The following is a 19,965-nucleotide window of genomic DNA, read 5'->3' on the forward strand; positions in this document are numbered from 1 at the left end:
GAAAGTATAAATATATACAGAAATAAATTAACAAATAAATGAAAAAAAATGAATGAAAACGTTTATAATTATTCTTTCATATTTTGTTATTTGTCTTTATATTTCCATATATATTTATTACACATTTTTATTAACTTGTTTCTTTCTCCTTTTATTTTAACATTTGTTTTTCTTATTTCTTATTTTATTTATTTATATTTTTATTTCCACATGTTTTTTTAACTTATTTCTTTCTCTTTATATTTTAACATTTTTAATTTATCATTTTATTTATTTATATTTAAATATAAAATAAATAAAATAAATAAAATAAATAAAATAAATAAAATAAATAAAATAAATAAAATAAATAAAATAAATAAATAAAATAAACACATTATAGTTTTAGCCCATCTGTTTCAAAACATGTCTTTCTTTACATGCTGTTATTTTTTTCATTTAGTACATTAAAATAAAGAAAAAAGTAAGTAAGTAAAAGTAAGAAAAAAGTGTAAATGAGTTGGTTTGGGTAAAAAAAGGTTGAAATATTCTTAATGTACTACAAAACTACCAAAATGTTGCTTCAGTGATAATAATCCTATAATATAATATATATATAACTATGACTTACTGTAAGCACATTTTGCTGATAATCTGTTGAATGCAGGACTGCTGAGTGTATTTGTCCAGCACTGGAGGAGAAGTGAAAGAGAGAGAGTCACCCTCCTCTTCCTACTTCTCTTATCATGCCTTCAGCCGGTCATAAAACACAACACAACCAGTAAACTCTGCACTAACTCTCTCTCTGCTGTTGGTGTCCTGAGGTCTGGACGTCTGTCAGCAGCTCTTCTCACTGGGACTTTGTAGCTTCAGCAGGTGAGTAATGAACTTTCAGAATATTTCTTATTTTTTGTGTATATATATATAAAATGGAGAAAACTGTAATATAGTATTTTTTTTCAGGGAATGTTGCCACAGACATTTCACAACACCACAAATGATCCTTTCAGACAAATCTGTGACATTTGCATAACTTTTCAAAATTAAACATAATTTTTTTTTTAGGGCTGTCAGACGATTAAAATATTTAATCACGATTAATCATTTTTTATCTGTTAAAAATGTACTTTAAAGGGAGATTTGTCAAGTATTTAATACTCTTATCAACATGGGAGTGGGTAAATATGCTGCTTTATGCAAATGTATGTATATATTTATTATTGGAAATCAAATAACAACACAAAACAATGACAGATATTGTCCAGAAACCCTCACAGGTACTACATTTAGCATAAAACAATATGCTCAAATCACAACATGGCAAACTGCAGCCCAACAGGCAACAACAGCTGTCAGTGTGTCAGCTGAAAACGCGTTAAAGAAAATTAGTGCTGCTAAAATTAATTTGTGTTAACGCCTTTGACAAGAAATAATAAAAATTAAAAAAAATCTTTAAAATAAAGGGATACAAATAAATATTATATGAAATCAAATAACTACAATTTAAAAGAAATAGATATACAGAAAAAAATAGAATAATTTATATGCAAAAAATAAATATATGTTTCTAATATATAAATATATGCAGAAATAAATGAACAAATAAATGTGAAAATAAATGAAAACACTTATAATTATTCTATTTTGTTATTTGCCTTTATATTTCCACAGTTATTTATTCTAGAAAGAAATAAGTGAATAAAAATGTGGAAATCAAAGAATGCCAAGAATGCCCTGCTGCCAGTTTCCATAGTAACCAGATAATCAGTGTTATTCAGTTCACCTGTCAGTGATCTGAATATTATGGCTGATCGGTGTGTATATATATTTATATATATTTATATATAGAGGGTTGTAACTCTTAAAGGGATAGTTCAGGTGTTTTTGAAGTGGGGTTGTATGAGGTACTCGTCTATAGTGAATGTTTTAATTATCGTTACTTGTAAGAAATGTTAATCTACATAGTGAAATGTTTGTTCAGTGTTTCAGGAGGTGAGAGGTCGAAGATGTCGGAGACTGTAGTGGAACTCGGGTTGAATGGAAACTCAAAACATCAGGTACCTTCCTTCTCCACTTCCTCTGGATGCTAATAGTACATATTTATGAGACTCTTTCTACGTGTTTGTGTCTCTTTGTGATTATTTTGAGTCTCTTTGTAGTTGTTTTGTGTCTCTTTGTGGTCATTTTGTGTCTATTTCTAGTTGTTTTGTGTCTATTTCTAGTTGTTTTGTGTCTATTTCTAGTTGTTTCGTGTCTATTTGTAGTCATTTTGTGTCTCTTTGTGATCATTTTGAGTCTCTTTGTAGTTGTTTTGTGTCTCTTTGTGGTCATTTTGTGTCTCTTTGTGGTCATTTTGTGTCTATTTGTGGTCATTTTGTGTCTATTTCTAGTTGTTTTCGTGTCTATCTGTAGTTATTTTGTGTCTCTTTGTGATCATTTTGAGTCTCGTTGTAGTTGTTTTGCGTCTCTTTTTAGTCATTTTGGATTTCTTAATGGCCATTTTGAGACTGAGACTTTTTCCAAGTGTTTTGTGTCTGTTTGTGGTTATTTTGAGTTTCTTTGTAGTTGTTTTGTGTCTCTTTTGAGTTTTCTTTGAGGTCATTTTGAGTCTCTTCCTGGTAGATACGTGTCTTGAGAAATATCAGTCAGTCAGTTTTGGGGTGAATTATCTGTATCTTTTGTCAGTCTGCAGGTTCGAGCCAATCGCGGCACGGCGCCACTGTCAGCTTTCATAACATCGACTACAAGGTGACACAGGGAGGAAGCTGCGTGAGTCGAAAGAAGGGTACAACCAAAAACATCCTCGTCGACCTCAAGTGAGTACACTCTGTGGTCTGAAACCTCGGAGAGCAAACGCCTGAGCTCTGAGTTTGGCAAACTGAGGATGTGAGTTTGTTTGTCTACGTGCTAACAGGAGGACACCTGGGAAGCAAACGTGACTCGATCAAGGCCCACATGGATCAAACACACACACACACACACAGAGAGACATGTTTAGCAAAGGAAGGGAGTTTGCTTGATCAAGAAACTCACATTTCCTCTGAGACAAACACAAACGTACAGAAGCTTGTCAGAAAACAATGACTCTCAGCTTAAACCAACAAACAGCTGCAGGGGGCATGATGCTGACCTGCCTCCGTAGGCCCATCCATAATCCAGCACCACCATGAGGTTAACTTTTCTTTAGTTTTTAGTGAAATATCTCAACCAGATAGATCTCCATGAAATTTGGCCCTAGTATTTGTGGTGGCAAGAGGATAAATCCTACCAATTTTGGTGATCCCTGACTTTTCCTCTAGCGCCACCAACAGGTACGATTTTCACTTATCCGTTGAAATATCTCAACATTTACTGAAAGGATTGGCATAAAATAGGATTCAAACATTCATGGTTCCCAGAGGATGAATCATACTGACTTTGGTGAACCTCTGACTTTTGCTCTAGTGCCACCTTGAGGTGGACAAATGTGCTAATTATTAAATGTTAGCATGTTAACACGCTTAACTAACATGGTGAACATTATACATGCTAAACATCACCCTTAGCATTGTCATGTGAGCATGTTATCATTCTGATTTTAGCATTTAGCTCTGCTCACAGAGTTTGCATGGCTGTAGACTCTTGTTATAGTAATGCAACAGTTTTATTTATTCCTTAAGCTAATTCATTGTTTGCCCAATTAAGCACTCTGTAGTGTTTCAATATGCATCTATCCCAGACAAAAGCTAAAAACCACAAATCAGAGTATTCAAGAAAAAGGTATAACCCCAAGTTTTTCTCCATTGCTATTCACCAAGAGGTCATATTCTTTCTTTTTTTACTCTGTAGCTGAAACACCAACACCTGACTATACAGACTGTCAAAAGTCTGTGATTATGATCTGTTATGAAAAGTCTTTAATTATGTAAAAATGCAGTGGGTCAAAGTGCAGTGTGTGCATACGGTTTATAGAGGGTGGTATCTCTGGTGTTTTACTGTCCAGTGTGTGTAATCATTGACAAGTCTCAACACAAAGTTGAAGGTTGAGTGTTTTTATTGAAACTTTGGAGCATTTGCTGCTTCAGTTGATCTATTCATGTGAGGATGATGCCCGTCCTGATAGCTTCTTTTTTCCACCCAGAGCTTATTCAAATTTACTTTACCATCAATTATGATTTACCTTTTTAGTTTTGAGAAACTATGAACTTGGATAAACTTGGGTCGACCCTTTCCCCCCTCTGTCTTTCTCTGTTGGACAGGAATGAAGACATGAAAGGAAAAGGTTGCATCATATTGAACGCAAAACAAATTTGCTGCATCATGGTTTCAGAGTTGAAGCTAAAGCGCAGTGTCATGTTTTATGAGATTTGCTGACTCAAGATCTGACAGATGGCAGCTTTATTTGTATAGCACATTTCAACAACAGGGCAATTCAAAGTGCTTTACAGAAACATTCAAGAACATTGCGACAAAATGCAAAAGAACATTAAGAAATAATTAAAACAGTTATAAAAACATAAAAACATTAAAACATTAAAGATTAGAAAATAAAAACAAGCTAAAAATAAAAGCTAGGATAGAAGCTAAAATTGCATAAAACTCAAAAGAGTAAAAGTTATAGTGCAGTGTCAGAATGAAAGGCACCCGCAAACAGGAAAGTTTTAAGCTTTGTTTTAAAAGAAGTGAGAGTTGGAGCGGTCCTGCAGGTTTCTGGGAGCTTGTTCCAGATATTTGGTGCATAAAAACTGAATGCTGCTTCTGCATGTTTAGTTCTGACTCTGGGGACACTAAGCAGACCTGATCCAGATGACCTGAGAGGTCTGGATGGTTCATAACACAGCAGAAGATCAGAAATGTATTTTGGCCCTAAACCATTTAGTGCTTTGTAAACCAGCAGCAGTATTTTGAAATCAATTCTCTGAGAGACAGGCAGCCAGTGTAGAGACTTCAGAACTGGACTGATGTGATCCACTTTCTTGGTCTTAGTGAGGACTCTAGCAGCAACGTTCTGAATCAGCTGCAGCTGTCTGATCGATTTTTTAGGAAGACCGGTAAAGACGCCGTTACAGTAGTCAAGTCGGCTGAAGATAAATGCATGTACTAGTTTTTCCAAATCCTGCTGAGACATCAGTCCTCTAATTCTTCTTATATTCTTCAGGTGATAGAAGGCTGTCTTTGTAATTGTCTTAATATGGCTGTTAAAGCTCAGGTCTGAGTCCATGACTACACCAAGGTTTCTGGCTTGGTCTGAGCTTTTTAACATCACAGATTGTAGGTGAGCACTAACCTTTAATCTTTCTTTTTTGGCTCCAAAAACTACAACCTCAGTTTTGTCTTTGTTCAGCTGAAGAAAATTCTGGCACATCCAATTATTGACTTGTTCAATGCACTCACTCAGTGCTTGTATTGGACTGTAGTCTCCTGGTGATAGAGTTATGTAAATTTGTGTGTCGTCTGCATAGTTATGGTAATTTATTTTGTTGTTCTCAAAAATCTGACCCAGTGGGAGCATGTAGATGTTAAACAAAAGAGGCCCCAAGATGGAGCCTTGGGGAACTCCGCATGTGATTTTGTTCAGCTCAGATTTGCAATTACCTATAGACACAAAGAAGTCCCTGTCTTTTAGGTAGGATTTAAACCAGCTGAGTGCTATGCCAGAAATACCCACCCAGTTTTCCAGTCGGTCTAGTAATATATTATGGTCAACCGTGTCGAATGCAGCACTGAGATCCAGTAAAACTAAAACCGTAGTTCTACCACTGTCTGTGTTCAATCGGATGTCATTGAAGACCTTAACAAGAGCAGTCTCAGTGCTGTGGTTTCGTCGAAAACCTGACTGGAAGACATCAAAAGAGTTGTTTAGTGCCAGAAAGCTATTTAATTTTTGAAAAACTGTTTTTTTCAATTATTTTAGACAAGAATGGAAGATTTGATATCGGTCTGTAATTATTTACTATTGATGAGTCCAGATTGTTCTTTTTGAGGAGTGGTTTGATGACAGCAGTTTTCAGGGCCTGTGGGAACACTCCTGAAACAAGAGATGCATTAACAATCTGTAAAAGCTCTGAGACCATACAATCTGATACTTTTTTGAAAAGGCCTGTTGGCAGAATGTCAAGGCAGCATGAGGAGGATTTTAGATGTTGTATGATTTCCTCCAGGTATGTCTGATTTATTGGATAAAACTGTGTCATGGTATTTGCACCAGGTTTAAGTGGACGCAGGGGAAACAAACATCCTGTACCTGCTATGGAGGAAGTGACTGCTTGTCTGATTTTGTGAATTTTTTCTGTAAAAAAGGAAGCAAATTCATTGCAGGCCCTGGAGGATAAAAGTTCAGAGGCTACTGACACAGGAGGGTTTGTTAGCCTGTCGACAGTAGCAAACAGGGCACGTGCATTGTTATTGTTTTTGGTGATGATGTCAGAGAAGAAGGACCGCCTTGCATTTTTCAGTTCTGAATTATAAATGCAAAGTCTCTCTTTATAGATGTCATAATGAACTTGTAGATTTGTTTTCCGCCACTGGCGTTCAGCTTTTCGACACTCTCTTTTTTCATTTCTTACCAACATGGTATTTCTCCATGGAGATTTTTTCTTACCAGAGACAATCTTCACCGTGGTGGGTGCAATGGTATCAATAACATTTGTCATTTTAGAATTGAAATTATCTACAAGCTCATTGACAGAGGTCCAGGGGAGGGTGGGTGTGGAAGAGAAAGCCTGAACAAATTGATCACTGGTATTTTCAGTGATATACCTTTTTGTGATTACCTCTGTCTGATCATTCCTGTGCACAGGAAGAGTACTCTCAAAGAATACACATGAATGATCAGACAGAGCAACATCCATCACTACAACCTTGGAAATGTTCAGGCCCTTTGATATGATTAAGTCCAAAGTGTGTCCCCTATTGTGTGTGGGCTCTGTCACATGCTGACTCATTCCATAGTTATCAAGAACCTGACTCAGTTCTTTGGCCCCTCTGTCCTGTTGGTTGTCAACATGGATGTTAAAATCACCAACAATGACTACACAGTCAAAGTCAACACAAATTACAGACAGCAGTTCACTAAATCATCAAAAAAGTTTGCACAGTATTTAGGTGGCCTGTAGATATTGAGAAACAAAGCTCGAGAAGAGGAGTTCAGCTGAAGAGCGACATATTCAAAAGAAGCAAAATGTCCATAAGATATCTGTTTGCATTGGAGAGAATCATTAAACAATATGGCAACTCCACCTCCTTTCTTATGCATTCTAGCTTCGCTCATAAAACTAAAGTTGGGAGGAGTTGACTCGATAAGAACAGCTGCACTGTTATTTTGGTCTAACCAAGTTTCAGTTAAAAACATAAAATCAAGCTTGTGCTCAATAATAAAATCATTGATTAAAAAACTTTTTCCTGCCAAAGACCTGACGTTTAACAGGGCTAGCTTTAATGTGCTAGAAGCATTATTATTATTTTTTGGGACATGGTTTGGCTGGCAAGGAATCAATGCTAAATTTGATAAATTAGCACAATCAGTAAAAATCTTCCTGTTTCTTTGCAGATTCACCATTCTTTTTCTACTACTTATTAGAACTGAGATAGAAGAAGCTCTCATCACACAGGGCCCCAGCTTTTCCTGGAAACAGTCACGTGTATCATTAGCCTTGAAGCCTGGACCCAGCACATATCAATCTGTGCTTGCAACATTTTGTAAAGGAACATCCTTATCAGACTGCGGAGACAGAGGCTGATTCCATTGTGGAGGGGATGGAGGTGGTAGGTGTCGTGCTTGTGGAGATAGTGCCAAAGTTGTTCGAGGTCGACCTCGTGGGGGGATCATGGGAGAGAAAATGGGTGTAGGGCGGGGAGTAAGTTTAGTTCCAGCATTGACCAGCTCCTTCATGTGGTCAGTGAACTCCAAGAGGGGGGAGGAGGGAGAAAGGGTGATAAGCGAGGATGAGGACGCCTCCTCTTGTCTCTGCTGTATCCCAGGGCTGGCTTGTGGTGGGGGGTGAAATGATTCTCCTTGAGGTCCCCTGGCACATTGTGTTGTGTCTTCCTCCAGTGGTGATTCCTCTTGTCTCGCGTCCTTGGCAGAGGGAACAGATGAATGACGCAGTAAGTAGAATAGGTTGGAGTTGAACAATTTTACTCCTGACTTGTTTAGGCAGAGTCCATCTGCCTTGAAGAGATGTCTGCGGTCCCAAAAAAAGTTAAAATTGTCAATAAAATGCACTGAGTGGGATTTGCATGCTGTTGAAAGCCATGTGTTCAGTCCCAGCAACCTGCTGAATCTCTCGACTCCTCTTCTGATTGGCGGCAGGGGTCCACTGATAAACACCTGAGCATTCACAGAGCTGACCGTGTTTAGCAGACCAGTAAAGTCCCGTTTCAGCACTTCAGACTGTTGCTTCACAACATCATTCGACCCAATGTGCAATACCACATTTTTCACATTTGGGTGTGCAGTCACAATATCCAGGATTCTTTCTGCCAGATCAGAGACCATATCTTTGGGAAAACAGAGTACTTTGATGTCTTTACTCCACATGCTTTTCACATCTTTAACAGCAGCATCACCCACAATCAGAGTTTGAGTTTGAGGCCCAGTTGTTAGCTTTCCCTGTAGCCTTTTACCTTCAGAGTTGCTTTTGGTTCTTACCCTGCTGTGTGAAGAGTTGAGATTATCCAGGGCATCAGATCGAGATCCAGGGTCCTGCAACAGTGGAGCAAATCTGTTCTCCAGTTGCAAACTTCTTTGTTGGGGAGGTTTGTTACTCATCCTTCCTTTCACAGTTGTCCACGGTTGGACCTTACTTTGTACAGGGGTTGATGAGGCACTATGCTCGGATGCTAATGCAGGCCAGCCGGTCGCATCATATATCTGAGGGTGCTGGGTTCTGCCTGTAAGTTTTCCTCCCATTTCCCAGGGACATGATTTACGCTTTGGCTTTGCACCAAGAGCGTTCCAGGGAGGACTACTAGTCGATTTATTGCCCCCTTCTTGATTCTTGGTGGTCTTGTTGGTGCTAATTAGCTTTCTATTAGCCTGTTCCAGTTCACTGTTTTGAGTCAGTGGTAGAGTGGTTTCATTCCCACATAGTCCATTCACCTCCGCATTCACTTCGAGCCGGATAATCTTTGTTTCCAGCACTGCTATCTTCTGTAGAAGTTTGTAGTAGTCATCCGTGGAGAAGGGAGGCATCTTGCTGCTGATTAGCTTTAGCCAAGCACCTCGCTCCCGTTCACTATAGTACAGGCTTGTGCTGCTGATAGGCCACGCTCGCAAAGTAAAACAGTTTTTAAAATAGTGGTAGCCTTCAGTTTCTTTCATAAATTAAACTCCCAGTGATTTGTAAGTATCCAGGACCCGTTTTCCAAAAATTTAGTAGCGAAAGATAAGCATAGCAATGATAAAAAGAAAGCAAAGCGAAGAGCAACTCAGCGAAGCGTCTGCACAGGAGGAAGAGCAGGAAGGTAATAGGGACAGATGTTGGACAAGGGGGAAGTTCTCATTCACAAACAAATGTCAAGTTATGTAACTTGTAAAACACAATGCACAAAGAGTGATTTGTATCTTTGAATCTATTTTTGTATTTGTCATCATTTGTACTTATAAATTTAGCGTTTTTCAAAGGCAGTATATTTATGAATCTCCACCTTTGTGTGGATTCTTTTGAGACTCTTTTACCGTGCTGTTACACACAAAAATCCACAAATACAGTGAACACGTGACTCGTTCATATTCAGTTAGCAATTCGCAAATTAATACATAATGTTTGTGAATGTTATTAAGCCACGCAAATGGGATGTTTTAGTAAAAAAATATGACAACGTATTTGCGCAACTGTTTGTGTTTATTTACAAATGATGAAGTTGTAATTTAGAGGCACAGATACAGATATGGATTTACAGGTACAAATCACTCTACATTTAATTGTGCATTGTGTTTTACAGGTTACATAACTTGAACATTTGTTTGTGAATACTTATGAGACTGTTTTGACACCGCAAGTCAGCAATAAAAAACAAGAACATTTCTCAACAGTTTCATCAAGAACTGTACTCATTGTTTACTAAACATTAAAACACATAAAACTCTCAGTTCCTTAACAAAAGTTTAAAACATGAATCATCATTTAGGAGGCAAAACAAAACTGCAGTGTCATGTTTGGAAAATAAATCAGCGAAATTTAGTCAGGAGGAAGTCCTGATCTTGAGTCGGCTAAAAGACCAAAAGATGAATCAAACTATTGCAAAACAGCAACTGAAATGTCCCAATTCGCCTTTTTCAGTTCCTCAAATACAGTGTATGGCAATACCAGTAATCACAGAGTTCACCAGTAGTCATTTCGAAGAAACACAGAAGAGAAACTGCCACGTCATTTCAAACAAAACTGTTCTAAACGTTAGAATCGAGATGAATGAGGAAATATGGTGTGAAATAAAGTGTTGAATGTCAGGAAATTTGCTGGATAAGTGACACGATAGACTTTGGACAGGAGGAAGTCTTCTTCCTGAGTCAGCAAAAAGACCAAGAGAATAATCAACCTATTGCAAAACAACATTTAACATAAAATGTTTCAGCTCCTTAGAAAAACATGACAGAAGCAAAACTGCCTCGTCATTTCAAACAAAACAGTTGTAAACATTAGAATAGAGATGAACGAGCAAATATGAATGTGTAAATTGATACCACACTCATATCCATCTATTAAATATAAAGCTCATTTAGAGACAAAAAAGGTGAGATCACTTAATCATATTGTACTGACACACATGTGTTGATATTGTCACATTGTGGGGACTCACTTCCCATCTAGGGACAACCAATGAGGTCCCCACAAGGCGAGATCACTTCATACACATATGTTAATATAGCCACATTGTGGGGACTCACTTCCCATCTGGGGACACCAAATCAGGTCCCCACAAGGTTAACATTTTATTTTTCTGGTTAAAGAAATGGTTGATTTTAATTTTTTTTCTGAGTGAGATGAGAAGATTGCTATCAATCTCATGTCTTTGTGCTGGAGTCATGATGTGGTTAGCTTAGCTTAGCTTAGCACAAAGACTGGAAACAGGGGGAAACTGCTAGCCTGATCTGTGCCAGCACCTCTAAAATACATTATATTTTATTGTTTGTTTAATCTGTACATAAAACGTGTAAGAATGACAAGTTGTGATTTTATTTATTTATTTATTTTTTTAATTTTCCATTCAGTTTTATGGTAAGCTAAGCTAACCGGCTACTGGCTGTAGCTTCATATTTACCATACAGATAATGCGAGTGGTATCAATCTCCTCGTCTAACTCTCAGCAAGAAAGCAAATATAGCGCATTTCCCAAAATGTCAAACTGTTCCTTTAAAATAACAAGAAGGTTTATGTGAAGTAAATCACACAATAAAAGTCAGCTTTTATTACAATTTGAAGAAAACTTGTTATTTTGTCAAAATTAAGGACATATATGCATATTTTAGTACCAAGTATACGACCATGTATCTTATGTTACATCTTTAGTTGCACGTAAAGAAGTGTTATTTTCCTTATAGCTACCAAGATTCAAAAATATTCAGGAGAAAAGATTTGGGAAGAAAGTGAGTCCCATTTCCTTTGGTACAAATATGTAGTTTGATTATTTGAAATAGCAAAGAGAATGAAAATATGTGGCGTAGACATGCAGGCATAAAATTTGATTTTTTTTCCCCTGTATTTGGAGTTATTTGGTTTGTGGTTTATTATGCATTGCACAATTATACAAAGCTAATTCATATGAACATTTCTCAATTTACTCCGCTGTTAACATTAACTTTCTCTCCCTCTCTCTCTCTTGCACTCAGTGGGCTCATGAAGCCGGGCCTGAACGCCATCATGGGCCCGACGGGAAGCGGGAAGTCATCGTGAGTGTCTTTGTGTGTTATAATTATGAAGGATTCCTCAAACTTTGAGATGCAAATACTTTATTACTACTCTTTCTGATAATCCTGCATATTATACCTTTTAATGGGATTCCTTTGTTGTTCAGGTTCTTGGATGTTTTGGCGGCCAGGAAGGACCCTGCAGGTCTGTCAGGAGAAGTCTTGATCGACGGAGCTCCTCAGCCTCCAAACTTCAAGTGTCTGTCTGGATACGTGGTGCAGGTGGGTTAGTCAGATCTGCAGATGTATATTGTCACACACACAGTATACGTGAAATTAATTTAGAAATACTGATGTCATAATTAAAATATGAAAAGATACCGTTGAAATAAAGGTGCGTCCATCATCTTGTAGTTGTTGTTGACGATGGCTTCTTGTCTCCAGGACGACGTGGTGATGGGAACTCTGACGGTCAGAGAGAACTTCACCTTCTCCGCGGCGCTGCGACTCCCGACGTCCATCTCTCAGGAGGTGAAAGATCAAAAAGTCAACACGTTGATCCAGGAGCTGGGACTGAGTCGAGTGGCCGACTCCAGGGTGAGGAGTGTGATGGAATAATTGATACACAAGTTAACTTAAGGAAGGAAGAGGTCCGGAGCTGATGATGTCTTACAAAGAAGGTTTATTGAAGCTTGATCAAGGAGCAATTGTCAGGTCTCCACATTGAGGTGCTCTCTGCGTGAAGGCCTCACAACTCTGCCCTTCCTCTCTGGTGCTCAGTGTCTTACCCCTTATCATGTTTTGACTTACTCCATTCCTCTGGCATCTCTGACCCTGGTTGCCCTAGCGACTGGCTCTACGGTCTCCACTATCGACACAGCTGTACAGATAACGGTGGCTCCTCGAGACAGGACTCCAACCCAATAATGTCAACAGAGGGACACTCTGACCTTTCTACCAATAAGAGAGGAATTAATGGAAAATTACATCACAAGGAGGAAGAAAGGAGTGATAAGGAATAACGTCAGAAAAGAAAGAAAGATAATAAAACAATAAAGATAAAGGGTGTTAAAAGACACCAAGCAAAACGAAAAATAAATAGAGAGTAGAGCAACAAAAACAAAGAACAAGCGACAAAGACAAAGGCATTATTTCACTGTACGTCTGTGTGTTTGTGCAGGTGGGCACTCCGCTGATTCGTGGGATCTCCGGCGGCGAGAGGAAGAGGACGAACATCGGCATGGAGCTGATCATCGACCCGTCCGTCCTCTTCCTGGACGAGCCGACCACCGGCCTCGACGCCAGCACCGCCAACTCTGTGATGCTGCTGCTCAAGAGGTCAGTTGTCCAAGTTCCTATGTCCCAAAACATTTGCTTTAAAGGGATAGTTCGGGTGTTTTGAAGTGGGGTTGTATGATGTACTTAGCCATCCAGCTTCCCGGCGTCGCCAAATAGATAGAGCCAGAGCAACACGACCCCCTCTCCACGCCAAACAGATAGAGCAAGAGCAACACGACCTCCTCTCCACGCCAAACAGATAGAGCCAAAGCAACACAACCTCCTCTCCACGCCAAACAGATAGAGCAAGAGCAACACGACCTCCTCTCCACGCCAAACAGATAGAGCCAAAGCAACACAACCTCCTCTCCACGCCAAACAGATAGAGCCAAAGCAACACGACCTTCTCTCCACGCCAAACAGATAGAGCCAAAGCAACACGACCTCCTCTCAACGCCAAACAGATAGAGTCAAAGCAACACAACTTCCTTCCCACGCCAAAACAGATCAAGCCAGAGCAACACAACCTCCTCTCCACGCCAAACAGATAGAGCCAAAGCAACACGACTTCCTCTCCACGCCAAACAGATAGAGCCAAAGCAACACGACCTCCTCTCCACACCAAACAGATAGAGCCAAAGCAACACAACCTCCTCTCCACGCAAAACAGATAGAGCCAAAGCAACACAACCTCCTCTCCACGCCAAACAGATAGAGCCAGAGCAGCACAACCTCCTCTCCACGCCAAACAGATAGAGCCAGAGCAACACAACCTCCTCTCCACGCCAAACAGATAGAGCCAAGGCAACACACCTTCCTTCCCACGCCAAAACAGATCAAGCCAGAGCAACACGACCTCCTCTCCACCATGGAACCTAGAGAGAGGACGAGATTTTTGGTTTTAGGTCACAGTTGTGATCTTTTAAAAATGAGTTATCAACTGCTAACAATAGCTAACGGCTTCGGTTCCCCGTCGGATACATAGACTGTATAGCTATCTCACGGCATGGTAAATATAGCGTACACTTAAACCGATAACTATCCCTTTAAGTTTATACGTCTACGAACGTCTTTTTCTCTCCCTGTTTCTTCAGGATGGCAAACAAAGGTCGCACCATCATCCTCTCCATCCACCAGCCTCGCTACTCCATCTACCGCCTGTTCGACAGCCTCACGCTGCTGATCGACGGAAAACAGGTCGGCAACATGCGCTCATTGTCACTCCTTATTTCTGTAATTCTTTCTTTTTTGTCATCCTTTTTTCACCCTTTCTTTTATTTTTGTGTTGCTCTTTCATTATCACTTTCACACGGTCTTAATTATTGCTCGTTCTGTCTTTTGTAATGCTTTTTGTCCTTTATTTGTCGCTTTTTCTTTTTGCTCACTCGTTCATTATTTGCTTTTATTCACTCTTTTTGTTGCTTTTTATATCTTTATTATTGCTTTCTTTCTCTCTTTTTAGTTACTCTTTTCACTTGTTCTTATTGCTCACTCATTGGTGCACTTTCCATCTATTTTGTAACTCTCGCTTTCTTTATCGCTCTGTCTTTCTTTTATGTCACTATTTTTCCTTTTTCTTGTTGCTCACTCCATCTCCTCTTTTTTGTTCTCTTTTCCGTTGCTCTTTTGTTTCATAGTGAAGCTTCCTCACTTTCACATCAGCAATTGTCATATTCTGTGTTGTGTCCTGACTTTTTAATAATACAGAAATTCACATTAACTCTTTGTTTTCCACTGTAATTAAAATGATCAGGTTTACAACGGCCCGGCTCAGAGCGCACTGGATTATTTCTCAGACATCGGTAGGAACGGGAAATTAATCCAATATAACCACAACATGATGCAAAGGTGATGTACTTGTAATTCGTTTTTGGAACTTCATTTCCCAGGATACACCTGTGAACCCCACAACAACCCTGCTGACTTCTTCTTGGACATCATTAATGGAGACTCAACCGCAGTCTCCCTCAACAAAGAAGGTGTGTATGTTTGGGATCGGGTCAGATTTTGGACCGTATAAATAATGCATTTTTTATTTATTTTTCCTTATTTGCACGATTCTGAATGCCTCTTTCTTCCCTCTAGATCCAGATTTAGACTCGGTGTTGGTGTCCAGACAGGGGATCGCGGATGAACTCGTAGAGAGATATAGAAACTGCAACTACTTCAAACAGACCAAAGCAGACCTGGGTAGGTACAAAAAGGTCACAGGGTCGATATCTATATCTGTATATATAAACTGCTTCATACACTGCTTGTGAAGTTCACCAAATCAAAAACGATTATCACCTTCTGTCTCTCTCAGAAAGGATCAATCATGGTGAGCCGAAGACCAAAACCTCGACCTCCAGAACCATCACCTACACCACCGGCTTCTTCACCCAGTTCAGATGGGTTCTCAAGAGAACGTTCCTCAACCTCATGCTCAACCCTCAGACCTCCATTGCTCAGGTGAGAACATCGAGCAGGCTTCAGTTCCCATCCTAACAAGTCCATACCGACTTATATCATTCTAAAGTGTAACTGTAAAGCAATCAAACTTAATTACTATAGGAGACAGAGTTCATAGAGTACAAATGAGTTAGCATTATAGCACTTCCTGTTACCTCATCTGGAAGTCAATGGGTTTATCTTTAGTTAGATGCCTGAAATAAGGTCTGTGATAAACACAAGTTGAAGGGATTTTATCGTTTTGTTCTTAAAAAAGGCGGTTGCTAACAAGTGGCTAAATTAAACTACTAAATGTCATTACATCCAACACTAGTCCACCTTTAGTTTAGTGGTGGTGACGTGAAGTCATGCGACCGTGGTGTAGTTCGTTTATAGCCTTACGTTAGCTTTACTTCTGCCGAATGCATTCACACTTCAAAAATCATAAAAGTGGTGTTCATTCGTTAAGATTATCTTGCTGAACAAAACCTGTAAGTATCATAAACTTTTGTTTGCCACAGATCTTATTTTCTGTAATAATCCAAAAGCCGATGGAAAAATCCCATTGGCTTTTAATGGAGGGAACCAGGACGATGCTAATTACCTACCTACAAAGTTGGCCTACAAAAATACCCTGCAGCACTCTAATATGTATAAAAACATGGCAATTATTGCAGTTTTTAAATTGATGTTTTAAAGCCTGGAGTTTGGTTTATTTCTAAAAATTGAGACATCAACATCAAAATGTTTAAAAAATAAACCGACTATATTTAAAAAAAAAAAAAAAAAATAGGATTGGGGCTTACTTTGTCACTTTTGTACAATTTGAATTAAGTTGGAGCAGCATCTAGTGGACAAAAGAGGAATTGCAGCTTTAGATAAACAAAAGTTTAACACCTCAATAACGCTCCAAACTTGCGCTAAATTTTGGCGAGGAAAAACTGGCATGGCCTTTTTCAAAGGGGTCCCTTGAACTCTGACCTCAAGATATGTGCTGTTTTTATTATTTAATTATTTTATTGTATCAGTCTATACATTGTTTTTTTAGTTAATTCTTGCATATTATACCTTTTTAAGGTACATTTTGAACAGATAAAAAATGCGCGATTAATTTGCAATTATCACGATTAACTATGGACAATCGTGTGAATAATCGGGATAAATATTCTAATAGACTGACGGCCCTAATCTCTGATTAATCTGTACAAAAAAAGTGAAGAGAAAAAACAATAATTCATTTGTATAATTGTTTGTTGTATAGATTTTGAAGCAAATTAGCATGTTTCCCAAAATGTTGAAATGTTCCTTTATTAAGGTCCTCATGTTGTGGTCTCACAACAGCGTTTCGTATTAAGTGTTGCTGACTGTTACTGTGTTTTTATTCTGTTTAGTTAGCAGTGACCTTGTTCCTCGCTGTGATCGTAGGAGCCATTTTCTTTGGCGCCAAGGAGGATGCCAGTGGAATGCAGAACAGGTATTTTATTCTACTGTTACATACTACTTACTACTACATATATTATTATCATATATCAAATTATTCTATTACAATATTCTGAAATTGTATGGTATATATTGTACAGGATTAAACTATGTACCGGTCCGTGTATTGATCAGTCTGTTGTTGTGTTTTCAGGTTCGGCGCTCTCTTCTTCATCGCTGTGAATCAGTGTTTCAGCTCGCTGTCGTCTGCTGAACTCTTCATCTCAGAGAGGAAGCTCTTCATGTGGGTTTAACGCACAAACAAATGAATTGCACTTTTTTTTCTGTTCAAAATGTACCTTAAAGGAGATTTGTCAAGTCTTTTAATGCTCTTATCAACATGGGAGTGGGTAAATATGCTGCTTTATGCAGATAAAATATCTTGATGAGGTTTATTAATACAACTTTCTGTGTGTTTTTTTCTCTCATCAGTCACGAGTACATCAGCGGTTACTATAGGGTGTCCGTGTACTTCCTGTGTAAGATCCTGTCTAACATCATCACACTGAGGACACTCCCCGCCTTCATCTTCGCCGGCGTGTCGTACTTCATGATTGGTGGGTAGCAGGGCTGGGACGATACATCCATCTCGCTTTGATACCATCACGAAACCTGGGTGCCGATTTGATAATGCGATTTTTGTTAACTTTTTCAACACTAGACCATGAAGGGAAAAAGTTGAATTATACACTTCGAGGAACTTTTACTTTGGAAAATATCTAAATTAATCCAGTAAAAATGTTTGATTTTCAGCATGTTTGTAGTCATTGTCAGGAATTATTTATTAAATTTTTTTCACACCTTATTTTGAAAACCGGACGTAGTCACATGTGTATAAAAGCAACTTTCTATGTTTTCATTTGGGGTTTTTATGCTAAATTTTAGATGAGGAGTTTTCACTAGTGGGAGTGCTTCTTTTTGTTTGCAAATAAAATAAAATAAAATAAAATAAAATAAAATAAAATAAAAATAAAAAAAATAATATGATATAATATAATAATATTATATATAATATATATTTTGTTTGTAGACATATTTACAGATTTCTTTCACATTTTTTTAATAATATCAATTCATTCGTTTCGGCAATTTGTTTTTTTTTACGTTTAGTCCACTTAAGTTTTCGCCGCTAACCTCTTGTCGGTCCTCTGGTGTTTCCTCGTGCAGGTCTGAAGCCAGAAGTCGGAGCCTTCTTCACCTTCCTGCTCACCGTGATTCTGATCGCCTACGCCGCCACCGCCATGGCTCTGGCCATCTCAGCCGACCAGACTGTGGTGGCCATCGCCAACATCTACATGACCATCGCTTGCGTCTTCATGATGGTGATGACATACACACAACAGCAGCACAATCACTGACACATGCCATTTGTTTCTAATTGAACAGCTTCATCTGTAATAATCACAATTATAATTTACTTAATTAACCTTTTTTGACATCTGGACTTCCTGCTCTGGTGCATTGAATCAAACACTCCCTGTTCATAGCAAATTGTTCGACCAATCACAGCTTCCCAAAGCCACTACATTACATTACATCACATTATATAGCACTTTGCAAAACATGTTACTTAAAGTGCTAAAATGCTAACTCATTTCTGGGTTTTAGGACTCAGTTTTGTAGCACTCTACACCTACAAGAGGCTTTTTTGTGCGTCTCCACATGTTACATCTGCCTACCATGCCACGGTCAGGTCGTTCAGTGAAAACTCACCATGTGAATAACTTTTCATCCTCAAGGTCTAAAGATGGTCCTGACCAAATTTTAAGTCGATCTGATTAAATCTGTAGGAGTAGTTCGTTAAAGTACACAACCTATAAAACGCTAAAAATGGGCGAAAATCGCACATTAAATTCAAAATGGCTGACTTCCTGTTGAGTTTTGGGCATACCTCCAAGAGGCTTTTTTGTGCGTCTCCACATGTTACATCTGCCTACCAAATTTCATACATGTAGGTGAAACCTGAACAAGGGGCTCAATTTTTTTTTTTTTTTTTTTATCAGTTTAAAATGAGGATAATCATGATCTCATCAAACATTCACATGTTACATAACAACACCCAGACGTCCTCACTGTTGTTGCGTTGAAGAAAGACGTGTGTTTACCTGTAAACTCTCCTCTTTCTCTGCAGATCTTTGCAGGTTTGCTGGTGAATCTTCCCTCCATCGTCAGCTGGCTCGCTTGGTTGAAATACTTAAGTATACCACGATATGGCTTAGCTGTAAGTACACATAGAGAAGTGTTTTAGTGCCTGTAGCTCATCATGATCAGGTGTTTCTCTTCTTCTGTGGTGCACTTAAAACACCAAGAAAAACGTATATTTTAAACGCATGATGAGAGGCTCAATGAGGTTTTGTGTGTTTCCAGGGTCTGCAGGCTAATGAGTTTACTGGGCTGAACTTCTGTCCAGAGTTAAACAGCACAGCTGGACTCATGTAAGTATAGATATTGACATATCTTAACTGTAATGTGATGTGATTGATCTAAAAGTCAATAGCAACATGGGTTAGTTACTCACTCGCTGTGTTTCCAGGTGTACGGGGGAGCAATTCCTGGAGCAGCAGGGTGTCGATTACTCCACCTGGGGCCTCTGGCAGAACCACATCGCTCTGGCCAGCATGACCGTCATCTTCCTCACCATCACTTACCTTAAACTGCGCTTCATCAGGAAGTTCACCTAGACCTTCACCACCACCTCCAACATCATCATCATCACTGTAATATAATCTAAGAAGGAAGAGCAGCTCAAGACTGTTTGTACTATTTTGTTGCACATATTTGTAATTTCATTTGTTAATTCATGTGATAAAATATGAAATCCCCCAGATTTCCGAAATACTATGTGTAAAATCAAAATATTTGTTGTTGAAGCCAACCCATCTCAAACTGTAAATATTAAACATGTTCAGTATTTACGATGGGATATCCTGTTGTGTGTGGGGAACCCCCGAAGACAGCCGATGACGCAGTCA

At 38.7% G+C, this 19,965-nt stretch overlaps 1 protein-coding gene across 3 annotated transcripts; it reads left to right on the forward strand.

The window, feature by feature from the left end:
• The first annotated feature begins 712 nt into the window (after nt 1–712).
• LOC119481834 (broad substrate specificity ATP-binding cassette transporter ABCG2-like) lies at nt 713–19,908 on the forward strand. 3 transcript variants are annotated; one of them, XM_037759097.1, is made up of 19 exons: nt 713–855; nt 1,961–2,036; nt 2,665–2,795; nt 11,789–11,848; nt 11,974–12,088; nt 12,251–12,403; nt 12,987–13,144; nt 14,179–14,281; nt 14,838–14,886; nt 14,974–15,063; nt 15,170–15,274; nt 15,390–15,535; nt 16,906–16,988; nt 17,148–17,237; nt 17,426–17,550; nt 18,161–18,315; nt 19,125–19,214; nt 19,361–19,428; nt 19,527–19,908. In XM_037759097.1, the coding sequence occupies exons 2-19, from the start codon at nt 1,986–1,988 to the stop codon at nt 19,672–19,674; spliced, it is 1,920 nt and encodes a 639-aa protein (XP_037615025.1). In that variant the 5' UTR covers nt 713–855; nt 1,961–1,985; the 3' UTR covers nt 19,675–19,908. The 3 variants fall into 3 exon arrangements, with proteins under 3 accessions (XP_037615025.1, XP_037615023.1, XP_037615024.1); XM_037759095.1 differs by lacking the exon at nt 713–855 and adding an exon at nt 1,768–1,793; XM_037759096.1 differs by lacking the exon at nt 713–855 and adding an exon at nt 1,856–1,883.
• Nucleotides 19,909–19,965: the final 57 nt, after the last annotated feature.

Source organism: Sebastes umbrosus, chromosome 22, assembly GCF_015220745.1.
Source record: "Sebastes umbrosus isolate fSebUmb1 chromosome 22, fSebUmb1.pri, whole genome shotgun sequence".
Lineage (NCBI taxonomy): Eukaryota > Metazoa > Chordata > Actinopteri > Perciformes > Sebastidae > Sebastes > Sebastes umbrosus.

Excerpts from the sequence above, each read along its gene's own strand:
- LOC119481834 (XM_037759095.1), top strand. Across the intron at positions 13,145-14,178 it reads GTGATGCTGCTGCTCAAGAG|GATGGCAAACAAAGGTCGCA; the intron begins GTCAGTTGTCCA and ends CTGTTTCTTCAG. Across the intron at positions 19,429-19,526 it reads AACAGCACAGCTGGACTCAT|GTGTACGGGGGAGCAATTCC; the intron begins GTAAGTATAGAT and ends CTGTGTTTCCAG.